The sequence below is a fragment of the Poromitra crassiceps genome (assembly GCF_964638095.1).
Source record: "Poromitra crassiceps genome assembly, chromosome: 13".
NCBI classification, from domain to species: Eukaryota; Metazoa; Chordata; class Actinopteri; order Beryciformes; family Melamphaidae; genus Poromitra; species Poromitra crassiceps.
In genome coordinates, this window is record NC_139644.1 from 31,849,760 (window position 1) to 31,871,620 (window position 21,861).

General features: G+C 44.1%; 3 protein-coding genes across 3 annotated transcripts; 2 read left to right on the plus strand and 1 right to left on the minus strand.

Moving 5' to 3' along the window:
* The first annotated feature begins 1,102 nt into the window (after window positions 1-1,102).
* On the plus strand, window positions 1,103-8,510 carry gcat (glycine C-acetyltransferase). Its single transcript, XM_083649157.1, has 9 exons — window positions 1,103-1,351; window positions 2,841-2,971; window positions 3,083-3,184; window positions 3,334-3,480; window positions 3,697-3,851; window positions 4,491-4,573; window positions 6,008-6,179; window positions 7,565-7,686; window positions 8,147-8,510. Exons 1-9 carry the CDS (start codon window positions 1,132-1,134, stop codon window positions 8,296-8,298), a joined length of 1,284 nt encoding a protein of 427 aa, XP_083505283.1. The 5' UTR covers window positions 1,103-1,131; the 3' UTR covers window positions 8,299-8,510.
* A 958-nt stretch (window positions 8,511-9,468) lies between these two features.
* On the plus strand, window positions 9,469-17,676 carry mcm5 (minichromosome maintenance complex component 5). The gene is made up of 16 exons (XM_083648811.1): window positions 9,469-9,765; window positions 10,205-10,331; window positions 10,523-10,651; window positions 10,765-10,937; window positions 11,263-11,418; window positions 11,611-11,780; window positions 11,940-12,111; window positions 12,228-12,339; window positions 12,528-12,671; window positions 12,767-12,832; window positions 12,938-13,114; window positions 13,331-13,443; window positions 13,554-13,682; window positions 13,922-14,064; window positions 14,320-14,447; window positions 17,294-17,676. The coding sequence occupies exons 1-16, from the start codon at window positions 9,593-9,595 to the stop codon at window positions 17,393-17,395; spliced, it is 2,214 nt and encodes a 737-aa protein (XP_083504937.1). The 5' UTR covers window positions 9,469-9,592; the 3' UTR covers window positions 17,396-17,676.
* Window positions 17,677-19,195: 1,519 nt separating this feature from the next.
* Window positions 19,196-20,605, minus strand: LOC310788489 (E3 ubiquitin-protein ligase TRIM35-like; the record flags this gene model as incomplete). The annotated part of the gene is made up of 1 exon (XM_083650034.1): window positions 19,196-20,605. One exon carries the CDS (start codon window positions 20,603-20,605, stop codon window positions 19,196-19,198), a length of 1,410 nt encoding a protein of 469 aa, XP_083506160.1.
* Window positions 20,606-21,861: the final 1,256 nt, after the last annotated feature.

Sequence of the window (21,861 nt, forward strand, 5' to 3'; positions counted from 1 at the left end):
TAGACTACTGCAACAGTCTTTTCAATGGTCTTCCCAAAAAAGCTATTAAACAACTACAGCTCATTCAGAATGCAGCTGCTAGAGTTCTAACAAGAACCAAGAAAGCTGAACACATTACACCAGTTCTCAAATCCCTGCATTGGCTGCCAGTAAATCTTAGAATAGACTTTAAAATTCTGCTAATAGTTTACAAATCTCTCAACGGGTCAGGCCCACGCTACATCTCCGAAATGCTTCTACACTATGAACCATCCAGATCCCTGAGATCTTCAGGCACTGGTCTACTAATTGTCCCGAGGACCAAATCAAAACATGGTGAAGCCGCGTTCTCCCACTATGCCTCTCATAACTGGAACAAACTCCCTGAACACATTAGATCTGCCCCTACTCTGCCTATTTTTAAATCCAAGCTAAAGACCTTTATGTTTACTCTTGCTTTTAACTGCTACTAAACTACTGCCTCTCTCGGCCTGTAATTAAAAAAAAAAAGATTCCTGTACATTTCCAACAAATGGACTGTACATGTAATAATAATACTGAAGAGTGCCTTGTAACTTATTTAAAACAGAAATAATGTTTCATGTGAGTATATATTTTCGGTGTTTTTTATGTGTGTTTTTTTATATGTGCATTGCTTTGCTGCTTGTTTTTTCGATTATTTTTTTGTAAAGCACCTTGAATTGCCTTGTGTATGAAAGGTGCTATATAAATAAAATTTGACTTGACTTGACGCTACGCCCACTATGCGCCCACCCAGATCAAAGAACTTAATGATAAGATGAGTTTTCCATGCTACTGCATCGTTCAATTGCAACATCAGCGCACAGCAATCCGCCATTTTGGCCTGGATGAGCCTACCTTTCGTGGTTGTAAACGTCCTGATGTTCCATCGGCGCCTTTTCATAACCTTGCGAGATAGCTGGACTCGCAGGAGATCATGAGAACACGAGCACAAAACAAACCATCTTGCAGCGTCAGGTTTTCCAGGCCAAAATGGTGGCAAAAAAAGCACCTTGTATCGAAACGTTCCTGGCTTCCTCTTTTTACTCTTTGTCCAGATGACGCGTTAACACGTGACCTTATCGGCCATCGTCTCCTTTGGCTTGCATGTACAACTGACAGGAGCTCAGCATGTCTCTCGGAGCAGCTGTCCGTAGGTTAGTCAGACCGGCCGGGGGCATTGTGCGGTCCCCGGCCTCGGTCTTGCATCGGGGCTACGCCGCTATCGCCGAGGCCAGATCGGTGCTGGAGGGCGAGCTGGACTCGATCCGAGCCGCGGGGACGTGGAAGGGAGAGCGGATCATCACGTCCAAGCAGGGTCCTCAGATCAGCGTGGACGGCAGTCGTGGCAGTAAGTAGCCTACGGTTAGCTGCTAGCTTGATGGCTGTTTACTTTCCCTGGCTTGTCCTTAAACGGCCTCTAACCAGAGCCAACAACAGCCAGATTGAACTTGTAGCACTGCTTGTCAGTTGGGCCCCACTTCTGCTGCCAAGACGTGTCATCTATCTTGGATGATGTTGGTCTGTTGTTGCCCAAAGAGTTTACATCTTACTGTTGTGACTGCAGCATACTGTATCATTGTTACAGTCAGAGACAGTGGTTCTCAATGTGGAGTCAGGGGACCACCAGGGGTCCTTGGAGAGGGTCCAGGAGGTCCCCAGCAAATTGATGAAATGTTAAACTTCAACATTATTTAATTTACAAGAAGTTAACACAGTTGGAGAAAACGGAAGAATGACTGTTTTGATCATAGCTTCTCTGTTATCTCTCCACATACAATACAGATAGTCGTGGAATTCTGGAGAAAATCAGATCTCACAATAAAAAATATTCTCAGATTTGGGTTCAAGAGATCAAATCAAGTGGGTGTCCTGCTCTAATGTGGACTAAAGGGGTCCATGATGTGAAAAAGATTGATTATCACTGGTGTATGCTGCTCATACTGTTATTTATCTGATCTTAGCAGCACATTCATACTGCCCGTTACAGTTTAACCGGAGGGGGGGGGGGTCTCAAAACTATTTTGCAACGAAAGGACGATCTCAAAATGAAAAAAATTAAAACTTCACAGTAACCCATGGTGTGCTTGGCTTTCATGTCAGTAAAAGGAATTCTAATTAGCCCGTTTGAAATGAACCTTTTCATATGTAGCCATTTTAGTAGATACTATTGTTGCATTGTAGCCACAGCGTGCCCAACAGCCAGTGTGGTGCTGAATCAGACTCAGTCTTCTTACTGGCCTGCCAGGCTGCCACTAAAGCAACAGGTCAGTGTTTATGTAACGGCGTTGTGTAGGTGGTATACTTGCAGCAACCCATGTTAAGGGCTTGCCCAGGGGTGGATATGAACCACCGACCTTCGGCTTGGGAGTCAAAGACACTAACCACTCCACCAGAGCTAGCTCCCTTGGCGGAGCTGATTAACATACTCACGAGGAATCAACGCTGATTCACCTCGGTTACATTTACACTTGTCCATTCATTGTGAACCTATGCCAGAGATTATCACTGCTATTGGCTGCAGGCCAGGTCCTCTCATGTGTGAAACGGATGGCAGTCTTTCAGTTTCATGTCCCCACCACCTCTTTGTTGGTAGTCGCTGTATTGTTCTGTCCGTCACCTTTTTACAAAGAAGAAATGCAGAGAGAAATTCTATTTGGAGGTTTTCATTTGTTGTGTTCCTGTCATGCCAGGTCATGGGGTCCATGCAAGGTCACAGGGTTCTCCTGCAGATTTGAGTTCGCCACTGTGCATTTGAGGATGACCTGCCTACCATTAGGTTTCTAAGCTACATGACACTTTAAACATTAAACAAATATCTCTGTCTCTCTCTCTCTCAGCCATATTGAATTTCTGTGCCAACAACTACCTCGGTCTGTCCAGTCACCCAGAGGTGGTGCAGGCTGGGATTGATGCTCTCAAGACACACGGTGCAGGACTGAGCTCTGTCAGGTTCATCTGTGGCACACAGGTATGATGGGTAAACGCTGCTCAATCAGCACATGGATCATGTATGAGCATGTGATATGTAACTTACATGGGACTTACTTCATCATTTCATTCTGTAACATGGGATTGATAGGATCTACACAAAAATCTGGAGCAGAAGCTAGCAGAGTTCCATCAGAGGGAGGACTGCATCCTGTATGCCAGCTGTTTTGACGCCAACGCTGGGCTGTTTGAGGTCTGCCTTCTTTCCAATATAGCAGTGATTTCATAGTAAAATGTCAGGAAGTAAGCAAAAAAGCGACGTAACTTTAGGCCTGACCACCATGGACATCACCATTAGGACTCAGAGAGGTTCCATTAAGCATAACATTGTTATTACACCAGGTTATGTTGGGCCCAGATGATGCAATCCTATCTGATGAGTTGAACCATGCCTCCATCATCGACGGGATCCGTCTGTGTCGGGCAAAGAGGCTCCGCTACAAACATATGGACCTCAACGATCTGGAGACCCAGCTCAAAGAGTCCCAGGTACTGTAAAGCAGCTCTACTTCTGGGCAAGTGGGCATGGACCTCTTCTAGTCCTGTAGGAGGAACGGGTTTATATTGTGAAATAGTTATAACTCTTATAACTCTAAAATATATAAAAGGTCTTAAAAAAGTCTTAAAATGTATTTAATTTAACTTCAGGATTCCTGCATATACCCTGTGCTCCACTGACCATGATTATTCCCCTCTCCTCCTCAGTCATCTCGTATGCGCCTGGTGGTGACAGACGGAGTCTTCTCTATGGATGGAGATGTGGCTCCTTTACAGGAGATCTGTGGCCTGGCTGAGCAGTATGGGGCCATGGTGTTCATCGATGAATGCCATGCTACGGGTTTCCTGGGGCCCCGGGGCAGGTGAGAAGGAGTTTCAGTTTGATTTAAATTCACAATAAAGTGAAAAACATGGTGATGGTGTAATTTAGCACCATAGCTGCAGCCTGCGATCCTGGTGGCTGGTACTGTTAAGAATCTGAAATTTGAGATGGCTCATCATCATTTGAACACAGTCAAGACATTATTTAAACTGGAAATATGTTGAATTACGGAAGCAAGACACAGTCAAAAATGATATGATTACACACTTTACATGACACAAAATCATGGGAATTCACTTGCAAAATCATAGATCAAGGTTGTGGGATACAGTACATATGGGTTAGAGCAGAGGTTCTCAAATGTTTTTCAGCCAAGGACCCCTTACAAGATAGAAAATATACCGGGGACCCCCTCATTCTGATTTGTGATTTTGGGCTAAGCTTAATTGTTTCCATGGTAACATGCTTGCGTTGAACTATGAAGCTTTTGCAACAACAAAAAGGTTTTTATTTTTATTTTCCTGAAAACCTTTCGCAGACCCCCTTGCAAAGTGCCCCGGACCCCCATTTGAGAACCACTGGGTTAGAGAAGATGAGACGGCTCTTATCTTATCATCATTATAAGAAGTTAGTCTTACAATACACACTGACTAATAGTACTACTCACTGTAATTTGCAGAGGAACAGATGAGCTGCTGGGAGTGATGGACAGAGTTCACATTGTAAACTCCACGCTGGGAAAAGCACTGGGAGGAGCTGCTGGTATGTCTTCCATCTAACATAAATACAGTATGCTTAATTTAATAACATATTCAAGTTGTGCTTTTGCATTGCCACAACTCTCACTGTCTGTAAACCTGCATGTAAGCTCATTTTGTGCATCTCATGATTTATCAATACAAATCTGCATCTGATGTAACGTGCTCTCTGCTGTCTGTGTTCTGTCAGGTGGCTCCACACACTAACATGCTCTCTGCTGTCTGTGTTCTGTCAGGTAGCTACACACTAACATGCTCTCTGCTGTCTGTGTTCTGTCAGGTAGCTACACACTAACATGCTCTCTGCTGTCTGTGTTCTGTCAGGTGGCTACACACTAACATGCTCTCTGCTGTCTGTGTTCTGTCAGGTGGCTACACACTAACGTGCTCTCTGCTGTCTGTGTTCTGTCAGGTAGCTACACACTAACGTGCTCTCTGCTGTCTGTGTTCTGTCAGGTGGCTACACACACTAACATGCTCTCTGCTGTCTGTGTTTTGTCAGGTGGCTACACACACTAACATGCTCTCTGCTGTCTGTGTTCTGTCAGGTGGCTACACACTAACATGCTCTCTGCTGTCTGTGTTCTGTCAGGTAGCTACACACACTAACGTGCTCTCTGCTGTCTGTGTTCTGTCAGGTGGCTACACACTAACGTGCTCTCTGCTGTCTGTGTTCTGTCAGGTAGCTACACACACTAACATGCTCTCTGCTGTCTGTGTTCTGTCAGGTAGCTACACACTAACATGCTCTCTGCTGTCTGTGTTCTGTCAGGTGGTTACACACTAACCTGCTCTCTGCTGTCTGTGTTCTCTCAGGTGGCTACACACTAACGTGCTCTCTGCTGTCTGTGTTCTGTCAGGTGGCTACACACTAACGTGCTCTCTGCTGTCTGTGTTCTGTCAGGTAGCTACACACTAACATGCTCTCTGCTGTCTGTGTTCTGTCAGGTGGTTACACACTAACCTGCTCTCTGCTGTCTGTGTTCTGTCAGGTGGCTACACACTAACGTGCTCTCTGCTGTCTGTGTTATGTCAGGTGGCTACACACTAACGTGCTCTCTGCTGTCTGTGTTCTGTCAGGTAGCTACACACACTAACGTGCTCTCTGCTGTCTGTGTTATGTCAGGTGGCTACACACTAACATGCTCTCTGCTGTCTGTGTTCTGTCAGGTGGCTACACACACTAACATGCTCTCTGCTGTCTGTGTTCTGTCAGGTAGCTACACACACTAACATGCTCTCTGCTGTCTGTGTTCTGTCAGGTAGCTACACACTAACATGCTCTCTGCTGTCTGTGTTCTGTCAGATGGCTACACACTAACGTGCTCTCTGCTGTCTGTGTTCTGCCAGGTGGCTACACACTAACATGCTCTCTGCTGTCTGTGTTCTGTCAGGTAGCTACACACTAACATGCTCTCTGCTGTCTGTGTTCTGTCAGGTGGCTACACAGTTGGCCCTAAGCCTCTGATCGACCTGCTGAGGCAGCGCTCACGGCCGTACCTCTTCTCCAACTCCCTCCCCCCTCCTGTGGTGGGCTGTGCCACCCGGGCCGTAGAGCTGCTGCTCGCGTCCAATGAGATCGCACAGAGCATGACGGCCAAAACCATGAGGTGGGTTTGTGTGTGATAAGCTGTACTGTATTTGTTGATGTTAATGTTTTTATGTGAGTTTACATGCTTCTTTTGAATGATGAATACATTTCTTAGTTCAACCCCATTCAAAAATGTGTTGTGGTCAGTCTGACAGCATGACTGCTTCTCTTAATTCTTCAAAAGTTGACTGTTTGGAGATTTTTTTTTTTTTCTCTGACTGCAGTATTATGCAACTGTTGACCTAGGCCCTCTGACAAAAACAGATAAGCCCTTTTCTTTTAGTTTGTTTTCACACATAGTTCATGCTCGCTTAGGGCCAGGAATGAAAGGAGAAAAGATTGGGAGGAGGAACTTTACGTTTGTTTGTTTTTGTAAAACTTGTTTAACAGTATCCAGCTGAAGCAACAAGTAATTCCATGGAACTTCTATTCTTGTAAATGTGTAGGCGGAATACTTTTGTTTCCCTTATTGTTTCTTGACCTTGGCCTTGGGGCCTGATGTGCAGCTGTTTGTTGCTTACTGAAGTAATAATACCAAACATCTTTTTTCAGGAAAAGTAATCAAAATAATATTTTGAGATGTGCAACAGGTGTGCCTCATTGACTGTAAAAAGAGCGTCCAGCCAAGCACGTGGAGGCACAACATTTAATATATCTCAATGGTGACGTGCTTGGCTGGATGCTCTGCTACAGTCAAGATATCATGAAAAGCCATAGAAAACATTGGATAAGCAGCATTCCAAAAGATTAACATTAACAAAAAACTTTTAGGATAATGACACCACCAGTTATTTTTATGTTAATTAATAATTAATACATAAATTGCCCCTAGGTAAGTGGAGTGGTGCTGAGGTGTGTGTGTGTGTGTGTGTGTGTGTGTGTGTGTGTGTGTGTGTGTGTGTGTGTGTGTGTGTGTGTGTGTGTGTGTGTGTGTGTGTGTGTGTGTGTGTGTGTGTGTGTGCGTGCGTGCGTGTGTGTGTGAGATCCCAAGACAAGTGGGTTTCCATGGGTTTTTCATATTTTTATATTTCACTATAGCACAGCACACAGTAAAAGGCACTCTTACCTTTTATTGACTCATCTGTATTTCTTAAAATGGAAATTCCCCTTCTACTGCAGTCTGTGCTCATCTACTTATACATATGATATCACATACCATAATTGAGTTGATCATATGTTTAATATCCATAATGGTGGACATGCTAAAATACTGTATTTACCGTACTATCATGCAGCCACCCTGTCCTTGAGCAAGACACCGCATCCCTCCCAGCTTTACGAGCGCTCTTCTTTAGCTGATCCTGTGCTCTGATCCCCCACTGGACGGGGGCTAAGCAAACAGGGATCAATAAAGTATGACATTATTATGACCAAAATGTTTGTCTGTACTCTGCCCACTCCCAGGTTCAGGAACAGGATGACCCAGGCCGGGTTCACCATCGCAGGCTCGGCTCACCCCATCTGTCCTGTGATGCTGGGGGACGCACGGCTCGCCTCTCTGATATCCGACGACATGCTGAAGCTGGGTGAGAGACCTCCTCCACTGGAGTGAAAAATGCTGAAATTATATAGGAAGGGCTTAATTTCAAAATAAGAGAGAGCAAAATCTGACACCTAATCCTCTTATAAAATGAGTTGTGTCGTTCAGGTAAAACAGACTATAACTGAGGTTAAAAGCTCACTAATATGGTACCATCTATGATTTTATGATCAGTTGACTTTTTGAAAGTCAGTTGACAATGAAACATCGACATCATGAAACAAACATCAACTGCATGGAATTGAATCTGATCATCATGTAGGCTACAGAAGGTTTTTAGATGTTTGAATTACAAATGCAGTGATATTTATCTACCACTAGAGGGAGACACAGGCACATGTTCAGAGAAGACTACACATTAACCAGTTTGAATACCACAACAGATGGGTGATGATGAAGAACAGTTGTTTTCTAGCTCTCTCATCTCACTTCTCTCCTCTCCTCAGGTGTGTATGTGATTGGATTCTCCTTCCCAGTTGTACCAAAGGGCAAAGCCAGAATCCGGGTCCAGATCTCAGCAGCCCACACAGAAGAAGACATTGACCGCTGTGTTGATGCTTTCATCCAGACAGGCAAGAAGCACAGAGTTGTGTCCTAAATGAGTAGAGACAAGGAAGAACGAGAAGGATTTAGCAGCCAGCCAGTATGAATTACTAAAGAGAAATGGAGCCGCTTGCCCTTGCAGACTGTTGCAGAACACGGACTGTTACTCACAAGACCTATGAATGATGTTGAACATATTAGTTACATTGGCAGGTCAATTGTGGTTAATGTTATTTTTGTGTTTGCTTTTCTCAGCTGAATAAAGAATTTTGCTAACATGTTGATTTCTTCTGTTCTTATTGATTTGGGGGAAGAACATTGAGGTTTATTTATTCCCAGGTTCCTACACAGGTGTGGAAGTCTTAAACACATGTACATTCATATGAAAAATTATTAATTCCATGTCTTTGAGTTTGGAAAATGCACAAATGATCTGGAAAATATGGGGGAAATCCTATGCACACCTATTCCATACATAGTGAAAATAATCAGCAGGTAGGATAATTAGGTAGCTATACAATGGGATATGGCCTATCTGACAGTTACTGGTATAATTGGCCCACAATTATCAGCATAATGACACCTGGAGTTCCAATTAACTATTACAATAGAGGCTAATTGGTCTGTGGAAACAGGGCATTTCTTTTTAATATCAATCTGAATAAAATCAGTCATTTTATTAATTTGTTTACTGATATTATTTTATTTTACTGGCACATTTATTTAATTATGAGTCCACCCACCTCCATATATTTTGGATCCTACAACAGGTTTTTACAGGTTCTCCTAACAAGTCACTATATTCCCCATCTCAACAGATGGGGACATATAAACAGCACAAATCTGAAATCTGTAGGGATCTTACACAGGTACACACATAATTTCACATGTATTCTGGAGAAAGCGATCTATTGCAGAAATCTCTCTCATCTTGAGCTGACTATGATGTGGTTATATTTTGGAAATCAACTCTGTTTCATTCTGGTTTTATTATGTACGTTGTTGCTTCAGGAGGACTTCCCCCTCTTGTCTTTTTCGCGCCACCAGTACTCACAAGTCCCACCCTCATTTCGAAGACACACCTTCCCCAGAAGCCCGTTGACCAATAAAAACAGACAGTATTTCCTTTCAACCAATCAGAGACTAGAAGGGGGCGTGCTCGCGGGAAATAGACGCGAGGAAGTGGACGTTTTGCCGCGAAACGCATATCGTGGTGGGCAGCTTTTGTCACTGGAATCTCGCTCGGTACACTCCAAAAGTGTTGACTTTTACTGAACAAAAGCTAACCTTAGTGCACGTTGTTGTTTACTACTTTGTTCCTAGCGTGTTGTTGATCGTCTCGGTTGAGTATGTCTGGCTTTGATGACCCCGGAGTGTACTACAGCGACAGCTTCGGCGGCGGAGAGGGACATGGCGGGGATGAAGGCGGACTGAAGCGGACACAGATCAAGAAACGGTTCCGTGAGTTCCTCCGCCAGTTCAGAGAGGGAACCGACCGCACCGGGTTCACCTATAAATACAGGTAAGAAGACCCGCGAGATGTAAACAGTGACGACGTCATAAATAAGAGACTAGTTAACTATAGTCACCTTTTTGATCCCAGAATAATGCACTTTAGTGAATGATTTCTGAGTGCTTTTGTGTCTTCCCTGGTCTATCTGTCACCCTTTTCACTATCCATGCATTTGCATCATGCAAGTTACCTCAGTGTTTCTACAATACCGGTATGCAGTATATTGCTATTAAGATGTTGCATTTAGGGAGTGTTTACTCTCTGCTAATGTTATCCCTGTAAGTCACATAAAGAAGAACAACTCAAACTTAATAGCACATAACTTATTATCTGACTGTATGCAGTTTATCGCTATATACAATGGCGTTAGTAAAGCGACTTGTTGTTTTCCCTAGCTTGAATGATGTACTTTTTAAAAGTCACCTCTGCCTGTGTGTTTTTTCCTCAGAGATGAGCTGAAGAGACACTACACCCTGGGGGAGTACTGGGTGGAGGTGGAGATCGAGGACCTGGCCAGCTTCGATGAGGATCTGTCCGACTGCCTGTACAAGCTGCCTACCGAGAACCTGCCCATGGTGAGAATTGAGCTCGCAACGGTTATAGCGAAAGCTGCTTTACAGCCCCTAACCAAGATGACTGACCCACAAAAGTCTCTTGTATTTTATTGCGATTGTCCTGAAATCACACATGATCGCGTAAACGTACAAGCGGATGTCCCACTGTTATGAAAACTCTCTGAACCCTCTGGTGATGATGTGATTGACAGCTGGAGGAAGCAGCCAAGGAGGTAGCGGATGAGGTGACCCGTCCCCGGCCTGTAGGCGAGGAGACGGTGCAGGACATCCAGGTCATGATGAAGAGTGACGCCCACGCTGCCAACATCCGCAGCCTCAAGGTAAACCTGTGACATTTAAGGGATGTTACTGTTGTTTTTAGCCAAGTATAATTCACTGTCGGTCTCTCTATAACCTGCAAATTCACCATATTTCTCTTCTGTCTCCCGTGTAGTCTGAGCAGGTGTCTCGTCTGGTGAAGGTGCCCGGCATCATCATCTCGGCCACTCCGGTGAGGGCGAAGGCCACCCGGGTGTGTCTGCAGTGCCGCGGCTGTCGCAGTGTCATCAACAACATCCCCCTGCCTCCAGGCCTGCAGGGCTACGCTCTGCCACGCAAGTGCAACACGTGAGTTTTTGATCCTTCGAATGGATGGCATCAGGAATGGCTAGGCTGATGATCATGTGTGTGTGAATTCAAACTGTTTGCTTGCGTGTGCCGCATTTGTACAGAGCAGTTACGAAGTGCTTTACAGAGAAATATGAATGGGCTGTTGGAAGAATTAAACAGACGAATGGAAATAAAAAAAGTTGCAATGTATTCCATAAAATCTGTAAATTTTTAGTATGTTCTTTTTTTCTCAACCTCAGCCTATGAGCACAGATGGCAATGATTTTGGTTTGAATGTTTTAGGCCTTGTGTCTAATAAGTTCTCTCTCCCTTCTCTCCTCAGTGAGAATGCCGGCAGGGTGAAATGCCCGGTGGATCCCTACTTCATCATCCCGGATCGCTGCGTTTGTGTCGACTTCCAAACCCTCCGCCTGCAGGAGTCCCCTGATGCCGTGCCGCATGGAGAGATGCCCCGTCACCTACAGCTCTACTGCGACAGGTAAGCCCCGCCCACGTGCTCAAGACCACCTTATATTTAGTCTTTGTATATTTAGGGTTGTTCATTGACATGTGTTCACCGGTCAGCAGACCATGCAGATGGTGTATAGGAGCACCTACTGAGAAATCAACCACTCGAAGGTTTTTTTTAAATGTGTAAACCTCACTCTTGTTTCCCCCCCTTCTTGCTCAGGTACCTGTGTGACCGTGTGGTCCCAGGGAACAGGGTGACCATCATGGGTATCTACTCCATTAAGAGGATGGCTGCTGTAAAGGCTAAAGGCAGAGACAAAGGGGCTGGTGTGGGCATCCGTGCGTCCTACCTGCGAGTGGTTGGCATCCAGGTGGACACAGAAGGGGCAGGTAAAAATCATTTCCTGCATCAAAACAGGAAACTATCATTGGTGTGATCCAGACCACTTTAGCATTGTAGAGACTAGAGAGTAGGACGTTAACACCAGTTACCGGCCAAACACCAGTTGCCGGCCAAATGCTAAGTGTTTCGTTCCGTGTCCCTTCGAGGTCGTGGAGCCACTGGATCAGTCTCTCCACAGGAAGAGGAGGAGCTGAGAGCGCTGGCTGCATCTCCCGAGGTCTACGCCTCCCTTGCGCGCTCAGTGGCTCCCTCCATCTACGGCAGTGAGGATCTGAAGAAGGCCATCACCTGTCTGCTGTTTGGTGGTTCAAGGAAGAGGTGAGACTGCATGTTGTAGGGGAGGCTTGACTGTGCACTCACTGTTTTGTGCCTGTATCAGTCAGTTTATTATGCCTTTTCGCCTTCGCTTAACGGTGTTGCCTCCTGTCCCTTAGACTCCCAGACGGTCTAACTCGTAGAGGGGACATCAACCTGCTGATGCTGGGTGACCCCGGTACAGCCAAGTCTCAGCTGCTCAAGTTTGTGGAGAGGTGCTCTCCTATTGGGGTAATTATCCTGTAATGATTGAATGATTGATTGAACTTTGCTTAACTGCAAATTGCATAAAATAATCAAAGTTCCTTTTCTGTTAAGTGCTATCTTTAGACCAGACTTGTAATTGTGTGAAGCTAGAGAAAGCTAGTGTGTTTTGTAAGTCTTGTCCACTGATACTAAGCATTCGTTTGTCCCATCAGGTTTATACCTCCGGTAAGGGCAGCAGTGCTGCCGGTCTGACTGCCTCTGTGTTGAGGGACCCCCACACTCGCGGGTTCATCATGGAGGGAGGAGCCATGGTGCTGGCTGACGGTGGAGTTGTTTGCATCGATGAGTTTGACAAGGTAAAGAGACGTCGACTAGCATGAGTTTAACGAGCATTGAACTTGATTGGTGTCATAGGACCACACAAACAAAGCTACACTTCTTTGTTCCTCAGATGAGAGAGGATGACAGAGTAGCCATTCACGAAGCCATGGAGCAACAGACCATCTCTATTGCCAAGGTGTGTGTGTGTGTGTGTTGTATTGTGTGTGTGTGTGTGTTGTATTGTGTGTGTGTGTGTTGTATTGTGTGTTGTATGGCAAATTGACCTTTTGACTCCTTCCAGGCTGGCATCACCACCACCTTGAACTCTCGCTGCTCAGTTCTGGCTGCGGCTAACTCTGTGTTCGGCCGCTGGGACGACACAAAGGGGGAGGACAACATTGACTTCATGCCCACCATCCTGTCCCGTTTTGACATGATCTTTATCATCAAGGACCACCATGACCAGCAGAGAGACATGGTGAGGAGACGCATGTATGTGTGGTGTTGTTTTTTAGGAGTTTGGTTAACCGGGGCAGCCGTAGCCTAAATGGACCTTTTGGCTAGAATGTGGCCAGTTGGAATCCTTACACCAGCAGGGAGATTGTGTGTATTTCTTATATCCACATAAGTGTAGAAGAAGAGCTTTGATTCTGTTGAGTGTCATGATGTTTAACCCCTCTCTCTCTCTTTGTAGACCCTGGCTCGTCACGTGATGAATGTTCACCTCAGTGCTCACACGCAGACTGAGGGCGTGGAGGGAGAGGTTCCCCTGGCTACATATAAGAAATACATCGCTTATGCCCGAACGTGAGTCTCCCTGAATTCTGTAAATTGATTTTGCTTACCTCGCTCACCACAAGGTAGTGTGCATAGTGTCATTATGACTGATATGTGGTTATGAATTGGTCCTGACACAGTAAGTGCGGCCCCCGCCTCTCTGCTGCGGCTGCTGAGAAGCTGAAGAACAGATATGTGGTGATGAGGAGCGGAGCCAGGGAGCACGAGAGAGAGAGCGACAAAAGACCCTCTATCCCCATCACTGTCAGGTGTGTGTGTGTGTGTGTGTGTGTGTGTGTGTGTGTGTGTGTGTAAAAATGCCCTTAATGTCGTGTCGTCAGTGAACATTTATCATCTGACCGATTGATGTTAAGAGAGGAGATTCTCTTCTCCGAATGAGAATAGTTTCTTCTTGCTCCTCGTCTACTCCTTTGGAGTTATGGTCATGTGCACAAATGCTTTGGGTTTTAAACTGTGGCATCAGACTCACACTTGCCTCCCCCTGCAGGCAGCTGGAGGCTGTTGTGCGCATCGCAGAGTCCCTGGCCAAGATGAAGCTGCAGGCTGTGGCCGGAGAGGAAGAGGTAGATGAGGCCCTCAGGCTCTTCCAGGTTTCCACGCTGGACGCTGCACTTTCTGGCAGCCTTTCAGGTGTGTGTATGCACATTGTCATATTTGTGAATGGAGCGTTGACTTTGACTTTAATCTCATTGTCCACTGTAGTGGTCAAGTATTTTAAGTTGGTGCCTACAGGATGTTGGCGGCATTTTTAACGGTGCGAGGTCACACATCTTCCCCAATTGTTAACCTCAACGTAACCTCTTTGTCAGTGTTTTAGCTGGTCACACGGGGCAAACGCTTGAAACATGCCGACATCTCCATCTCCATTTTGTGTTTTGTGTGTAGGAGTGGAGGGCTTCACAACTCAGGAGGACCAGGAGATGATCTCGCGTATTGAGAAGCAGCTGAAGAGGCGCTTTGCTATTGGCTCCCAGGTGTCCGAACACAGCATCATCCAAGACTTCACCAAACAGGTCAGTATTGACCGTTTTAAAGTTATTTGTAATGTACCTTATACTGTATTTCTGGGGGTCATTTTGTCGTTTGGTGTGGTTTTTCTTTCTTAACTGACAAAATGTAGACGACGTGACATCACATCAGTATTTCCAGCACATATAAGGCCTGATTTACATGACACTGCTCCTTGGATAAAACGGCAAACTTTTGTTGCATTTGGCCCTTCTGTTTCCATGACAATGACGACATGGCCACACTTCACACATGGAAGACAATGAAAGACAATAGGATTTACCTGAATGAAAGCAAGGGCCAATCAACTATCAATAATGGCCTTAATGGCAGAAGTGACTCAACAATCAATATAATGACACCAGAGTCTGATAACGAGCCAAATGAGGTGCTAAAAATACACAATGGGCGATAAGTGCCTGCTATTAGTTAATTAATTAGCATACATTAAAGGAGAACTAACCTCCAAAACACTTTTTTTCAGCTTTTAACCAATATATATGACTTTGGGGGTGATGTGTGAAGAATTCTGGTCAGAATTTCCACATTTGACACCAAACTGTTGCCATTTTACCATTTGTATCATTTTTCAGCAGCATATCTGGCATAAGCGCCCTCTTAGGGTCAAAGACTGCTTTTTTTTTTTTCTCAAATGAATGGGATATTTGACACGTCGTTACGTCACGGTGACCCAAAGACTATGGGATTTCAAGATAATTACTCCCCTACCCCCCCTGTACCCTTTCAGCTCCTCAGAACTCCAAGCCTATTCTTATTGAAGTTTGCTCTTAAAATACTGAACCAAACGTTGTCAAAGTTGGCACATGTCTTAATTATAGTTAGTTTCCCGCTGAATGTGTCACTACTTTATTAATATCTTACCTGAATAAGCTCGAATGATGATGTATATATTATCAGTCCGAGTTGGAAGCAGCTGTCTCCAGCCCAGCCAGGCGGGAGAGAGTCCTACTGTAAACCTCATGCACTAGCTCCAAGCTCCGCGGGCGCGCGCAGCAGAGCAGAGCTCTCTGTGCTCTGAGAGTAGAGAGAGCAGTCTGATATTTCCGCAAACAAATATGGTCGCAGTTTAGCGCACATGTAAAATATAACGCTATACTACGACGTGACAACGTGACAAAGCTTCTCTAAACACATCGGCTACTATCATTTCCCTGCATCCCTCCTACTGAGATTATATCGGTAATGATTTTGGACAGACTGAATGCGCGGAGGAGAAGGAGAGATCTGCAGCTCTGCCCTGAGTAGCCCTGAGAGACACTCGCCTCGCTCCGACTACTGTGCCCGTCTGTGAAAAGCGTCCTGTCCAGTCGCACCTTCGCAAACAGATGCGGGATTCCCTCAATCCTGTACCCAATCTCAGACTGTATTCTCTAAATCGCACACCAGCTATTTCTGTCTGTTTGTTTGTTGCTCCGTGAGGTTACAAGCGCCCCATGCATGCAACAGGCTGTTTCGCCAGCCGGGGTCTGGCAGGAGGGAGGAGGCGCAGGCAGCCTGCACTGCGCTGAGAGGAAAAAACTTTTGCACAACTTTTAACAACAATCACGAAAAGCCCCCAAACTAAAATGAAAAAGGGACTATATGGCAACTTGGACGAGGGAATGACGTAGAGAAATCTCGCATTGTGTTACCCCAGAACGGGGGGTTTGTCGTATTGTGCGGTGTGCTGCTGTAACGAGCCCATGCCACTTTGCTCTCGTAACGTAGTTCAACACACTGCCATAGAGTTACATGCAGAAAAATAATTAAATTTCTAGTTCGCCACTGAATTACCAAATTGATATAACTTTCAACCATTTTGAGCAAAGCTCTTTCCATACAGGCCACCAGCGTTGGCTAATTGTTGATATTTATACAGATATGGCCCCTCTCAAATAAATTATTTTTGAGGCAATAGGCAAACTGTAATGGCGTCGATTTCCGAAAAAAAATCTGGACTTCAACACAGCCAAAGAGTCCAGTATAGACAAGAGCATATGTCATTTCTTGGTTTTTTCCATAGGTATTTTCAAATCACTGTTCTAATACATATCTAGGGGGTTAGTCCCCCTTTAACGACCAGATACATGGATTTCCTCTGACACGTGCTGCAAAGAGAACAGGTCTTTTATACTTTACTGGATTTTTATTCTTTAATGCAACCAAGTAGTCCGGCGGATCCGTCTGAAGGAGGCTCGTTATCACACCGCTGTTGTATAAAGGCCAGAACGCAACAACAGTCTGCAGTTTTATGCTGAGAGCGTCGTCATCTAAACGTGGCCTAAACATCAACAGTAAACCTTTTGGTGTCACTCCTTCAGAATTAAAGAGATGGATGCCTTTTCTAGACAACCCACAGCTGGAATGGCACAATTTCAGGCCTCTTCTGTAGGGCTTGTTGGAAGTCACTCTGGGAAATGTAGGACATTGACTGAAATAGAAGTAGATGAGGCAGGATGAGGGAAAGCTGGCACACCAAAAGAGATTACAATGCATTGAACATCACAGATTGATGTATCAGAGGGTGGATTTTCCCCTTAGCGCTACAGGTCTGGTCAAGTCTTGCTCAGTTCCCTGCTTTTCCACAGCATTGTTTAATACGCCATGATTCTGTGGGCCTTTGAATCCACTGGATCTTAGACTGGCCGGTGTTTTGTGTTTTTGAATCCACTGGATCTTAGACTGACCTGTGTTTTGTGTTTTTGAATCCACTGGATCTTAGACTGGCCTGTGTTTTGTGTTTTTGAATCCACTGGATCTTAGACTGACCTGTGTTTTGTGTTTTTGGTCTGCCTCCACTGAGAAATCTGCCTTTCCCTCCCCTGATGGTCTTCCCTATATCCTTCTACAGAAGTATCCAGAGCACGCAATCTTCAAAGTCCTCCACCTGATGATGAGGAGGGGAGAGCTTCAGCACCGCATGCAGAGGAAAGTGCTCTATAGAGTCAAGTAGAGCCATCCATGTCTTCTCATAGAACTGTTGTTGATGTAAATAGTTTCTGCCCCTTTCGCACTACCAGTAGACATCCTATATTTTCTGATCTCACCCACTTGGCATCCATGGCTAAAACTTATTTAGATGATTCAGATTATATAATGGAGATGTTTTATGGAAACCATTAAGGGTTATTGTTTGGAAAAAAAGATGGAAGGAGATGTTTAGGATTTCACTGTTCATTGTAAGAGAGCTATGCTGCTTTCTACCAAAATAACAAAGATGTTTGCAAGTGATGTGGTGTGCATGTTCTGTAAAGGATTAAAGTATTTGAAATCATATGAAGACTTTTACTCTTAAATGGTTTAAATGAGTCTGATGCAGATTGGTTACTTTACAAATGTGATTTAGGACTAAAACCAATAACTATATCGGTAGCAACGATGAGTTGGAGAAAGTTTATATTTTAGGATCTTTTTTAATACAGGGAAAAACTTTTAAGAAATAACCTGTTGCCATTTGTTTACGATTGTGACTATAATTTTACATTATTCATATGCTTTTTGAATTCGCTACATAGTCAAATGTATATTCAAATGAGTATTGATAGTTAAACCTTAGTTAAACAAGGGGTTACAGTAGGGAACAAGCTGCTGGTAAAAGCTCCAACAGTGGCCAGTGCAACACATGACATCCCTAATCCCTATCATGTGAGCTGCATCATGAAGATGGGAACATGGTAGCCTTTGGTTGGCTCAGTTTATTTTTTATTTTTATTTTATTTTCCAATAAGATAAATACAGAAAAAATAGTGATAATGCAATACAAGTTCCAGCAGTATACATCTCTCTTCCCCCCAATTATTCTAATTACCCTCTCACCCGAATACAATCTGTTGTAGGATTAGTGATTACACAGAATACAAAATAAAGAGAAATAATAAATGATAGTGAACTGAGATTAAACACTTCCCTAGTAAGTTCCCTACAAAGTTTGAAAACCACTGTGGAAGTGGTTTTCAAACTTTGTGCGCCAAAGGCACACACAAGGGCAAGACAAAATCTCAAGGCACACCTATATCATGCAAAATAGCCTCTATAACCCGTGTTATCACTCAATGTTTTTTTTATTGACTAATTATGCCAAATAAAACATCAAACTATATTACTCATGAAATATTAACAAAATAATTCAGGAATTCAAAACTTTGTAAAATTACTAGATCAAAGCAGCTTTTTGTATAGTTTCAGGCTATATTTGCTTGGTGGTTTAAAAAATCCCAAAGCACACCTGACTTGACTCATGGCATACCATTTGGGAACCACTGCGCTAGTCCCCTTAGTCACTGCAGCTGTCCATGCTTGTAATGTTGTTGGCTCACTGTTTCTGTTCTGACACTCAACATTGTCTGCAAGTCAACAAATACCTGTGGGAAATACAAGGTCGAAGCACCTCTTCCTGTCAGAGCCAGAGATTTCTTGGTAAATTTCCACAACCCTCCTCATTTTAAAACTATACAGACAGCCAATCATGGTAAATTGAGTTCTACGGTGAGTAACTTGTATACACACAAAATTCTTCTGACAGTAAAACAGATTCCACTGCCACACTGGCAGTCTCTCAATGAGTTTTAATTACCAGTTTTAATTCTATGATCCTTGAAAAGTAATGGAAAAGTTTTGAAATTCTGTCCATGAAAATGTGTGGGAACCCTGTAGAATAACATTCTGCCACTGATAGTCTGTAATGGCTCTCCTGAGGACTTCCAAAGTCCACCAGTCTGCAGATCATCATCACATCACCTTCATCTCTACTGTGCTAGTCCACTGTTACAGAGACCTTCACTGGTAAAATCCTCAGAGAGAGTAGTTCCTCAGTGTTAAAGTATGGAAACAGGCTGAGGCTGTCGGTGAAGCTGCTGAAGGTGAAGGTGTGTATGTGTGTGTTAGTATCAGCATCAGAGAATGACAGTTTCCCTCTGTTCCGGTCCAGATGCACTCTGATCCTCTGGAACTTCTCCACTGGGAGTGGGAGAACAGTGTCTGGATCTGATGGAGAGTATGCTTTGTATTCACCATAATAGAACTGTATTCTCCATGATCTAGACTCTATTCCCCCCATCCACTGGGCAGAATCTGCTGACACACCCAGTTCCCAATCTGTATCATATCCAACCTCAACATCCCAGCTGTGACTTCCTGAGTTAAAGCCCTCAGAGCCCAGGACAGATTGGCACCAGTCAAGCCTTTCTGGGTTTTCAGGAAGCCTCTGTCTCACTCCACATCTCACACTGGTCAGATCTTCAGACAGGATGAGTTTTGGACCGGCGGTGTTTGGGTCCAGAATCACAGGAGTGTAGGAGACCATCTCCTTCATCTTGTCCCAGACTGTGAAGCTCAGGTTGCCCAGGTGTTTGGCCTCGTCTAGCAGAGCTCCTGAGACCAGCTCTGGATCCTCCAGAAGCAGGTGCTGCAGCTGCACTCTTACCAATGTAGCGTTGTACTTCTGCAGGAATGAGATGTTTTCAGTTCTCAGCTCCTTTTCTGTGGCTCTGACTGTGTCAGAAAGAGCTGCTATCTCTCTGCACAGACCCTCAATCTTATCCTTTATCGCCTGACTCTTCTGCTCCTCTTCCTCCTTCAGTGCAGTGATCCTGGCCTCCTCATCCTCTTGTAGAAACAGATGAAGCTTCTTAAACTGCTCCTTAATCTGCCTCTCTGTGCGTTGGGCCTGGACCTTAATGTGTAGTGCTGTTCGATCACAGTTTCTTTTAACTTTATTAAAGAGCTTCAGTTTCTCCTGTAAGCCCTCCAGTGATCGCTGAAGCATCTCCTTGTGATGCCGTGCAGATTCATCGATGGGTCTGAATCTGTGGTCGGTGTGTGTTTCTGAATGCAGACAGACAACACACACTGGCTGCTTATGGTCCAGACAGAAGAGCTTGAGTTTCTCAGAGTGCAGACTGCAGAGAAGCTCAGATCCTGCTGAAGCTCTCTGATCTCTCTCCAGTAAGAAAGCCTCACACAGGTTCTTTAACACCAAGTTACAAGGTGGCTCACCGTGTAAATATATTTTCTTACAAAGTGGACACTCATGTATTAGTCTCTCTGTCCACCAGCTCTGCAGACAGGCTTTACAGAAGCTGTGGCTACATGACAGGACGACAGGATCTTTAAAGACGTCATGGCAGACGATACAGGAGAAATCCTTCTCTGATATGGAAGTCATTTTCTCTGAGTTAAGCTGAAAACTCACCAGGCTCAAACAGCCAGCAAGTTGTGGGACCTCTCCCCCTCGTGTTTCTCTAATCTCCTGTGTGGAGTCAGCAGCAGGTTGAGTCGTGTTGTCATCTACGGCTGGCACTGCGAGACTATCATCATGGTGTGTTCATGGGGGTGTGTGCATCAGTGTTTCCTGGTGCTTCTTCTTCTTTAGTGTTTAATGGCGGTTGGCAAGCCAACTTAAAGGTACATCAACGTCACCAACTGGACTGGAGTGTGAAACAGGACGTAGGCTAGAGTATGTGTGCAATGTATACTATAGCACAGGTATTCCGCTGGAGCTTGTGCTCCAAGGCTCGATCCAGGGACGATGGTGTCCCACCAGAAGCCTCTCTAATCCGCTGGAGCTCCTCGTGGACCTCGCTGTCTCTCTGTGATTTGATCATCATCTATATATATATATATATATATATATATATATATATATATATATATATATATATATATATATATATATATATATATATATATATATATATATATATATATATATATATATATATATATATATATATACAGTATATCTCGATGTAGGTGGACAAATGAATAGTTTTTGCTCCCTGCTGATTGTACTGCAGAGTTCCACATGAAATTTGGACTGTAGTGTTAACTCTTTCCTTTAGGCTCGGTCAATTTTGAAAGCTATGATGTATTTTATTGTACTGTTGCTTTTTCTATTGTCGAATCAAATCAACTCAAATTAATTAATTTTGAGCCATTGCCCCAGCTGAATCCTCATAGAGATAGGCTACATCAGACTGAAAACTAGCTGGAAAGAGAAATTGACAAAAATATATCAGAGTCAGTTTAGAGATGATAAATGACTATTTTATACAACAACATAATTTAAAACTAAACTTGTCATGAATGAACAACTAATACTTCCTGTTACTTCTGTCTTTTGCTTGTGCGTTGAACCATACAGTATTGTGTTAACTAATGATAATGCCAAGAATCCAAACAACTCAGCAGTGACGATCATATCACTGATTATATCAGAAATCACTGGTGATGTCAGTGTCCAGGTTAAAGAATATTCTACTGGATGGTTCCCCCAACAATTCAGCGTCAAACAAGGAGATGTTATGTCCCCAACTTTATTTTCCATTTTTGTCAATGATTTAGCTCCTCAAATTAAGGCTTCCAACAAGGGAATCAAAATTGATGACCAGACTGTGGGCATATTAGGCCTATTGTATGTGG

Excerpts from the sequence above, each read along its gene's own strand:
- mcm5 (XM_083648811.1), top strand. The coding sequence starts at position 9,593 with ATGTCTGGCTTTGATGACCCCGGAGTGTACTACAGCGACAGCTTCGGC. Across the intron at positions 11,781-11,939 it reads GGTGGACACAGAAGGGGCAG|GTCGTGGAGCCACTGGATCA; the intron begins GTAAAAATCATT and ends TGTCCCTTCGAG. Across the intron at positions 14,448-17,293 it reads TCCAAGACTTCACCAAACAG|AAGTATCCAGAGCACGCAAT; the intron begins GTCAGTATTGAC and ends ATCCTTCTACAG.
- gcat (XM_083649157.1), top strand. The coding sequence starts at position 1,132 with ATGTCTCTCGGAGCAGCTGTCCGTAGGTTAGTCAGACCGGCCGGGGGC. Across the intron at positions 3,852-4,490 it reads TTCCTGGGGCCCCGGGGCAG|AGGAACAGATGAGCTGCTGG; the intron begins GTGAGAAGGAGT and ends TGTAATTTGCAG. Across the intron at positions 6,180-7,564 it reads ATGACGGCCAAAACCATGAG|GTTCAGGAACAGGATGACCC; the intron begins GTGGGTTTGTGT and ends GCCCACTCCCAG.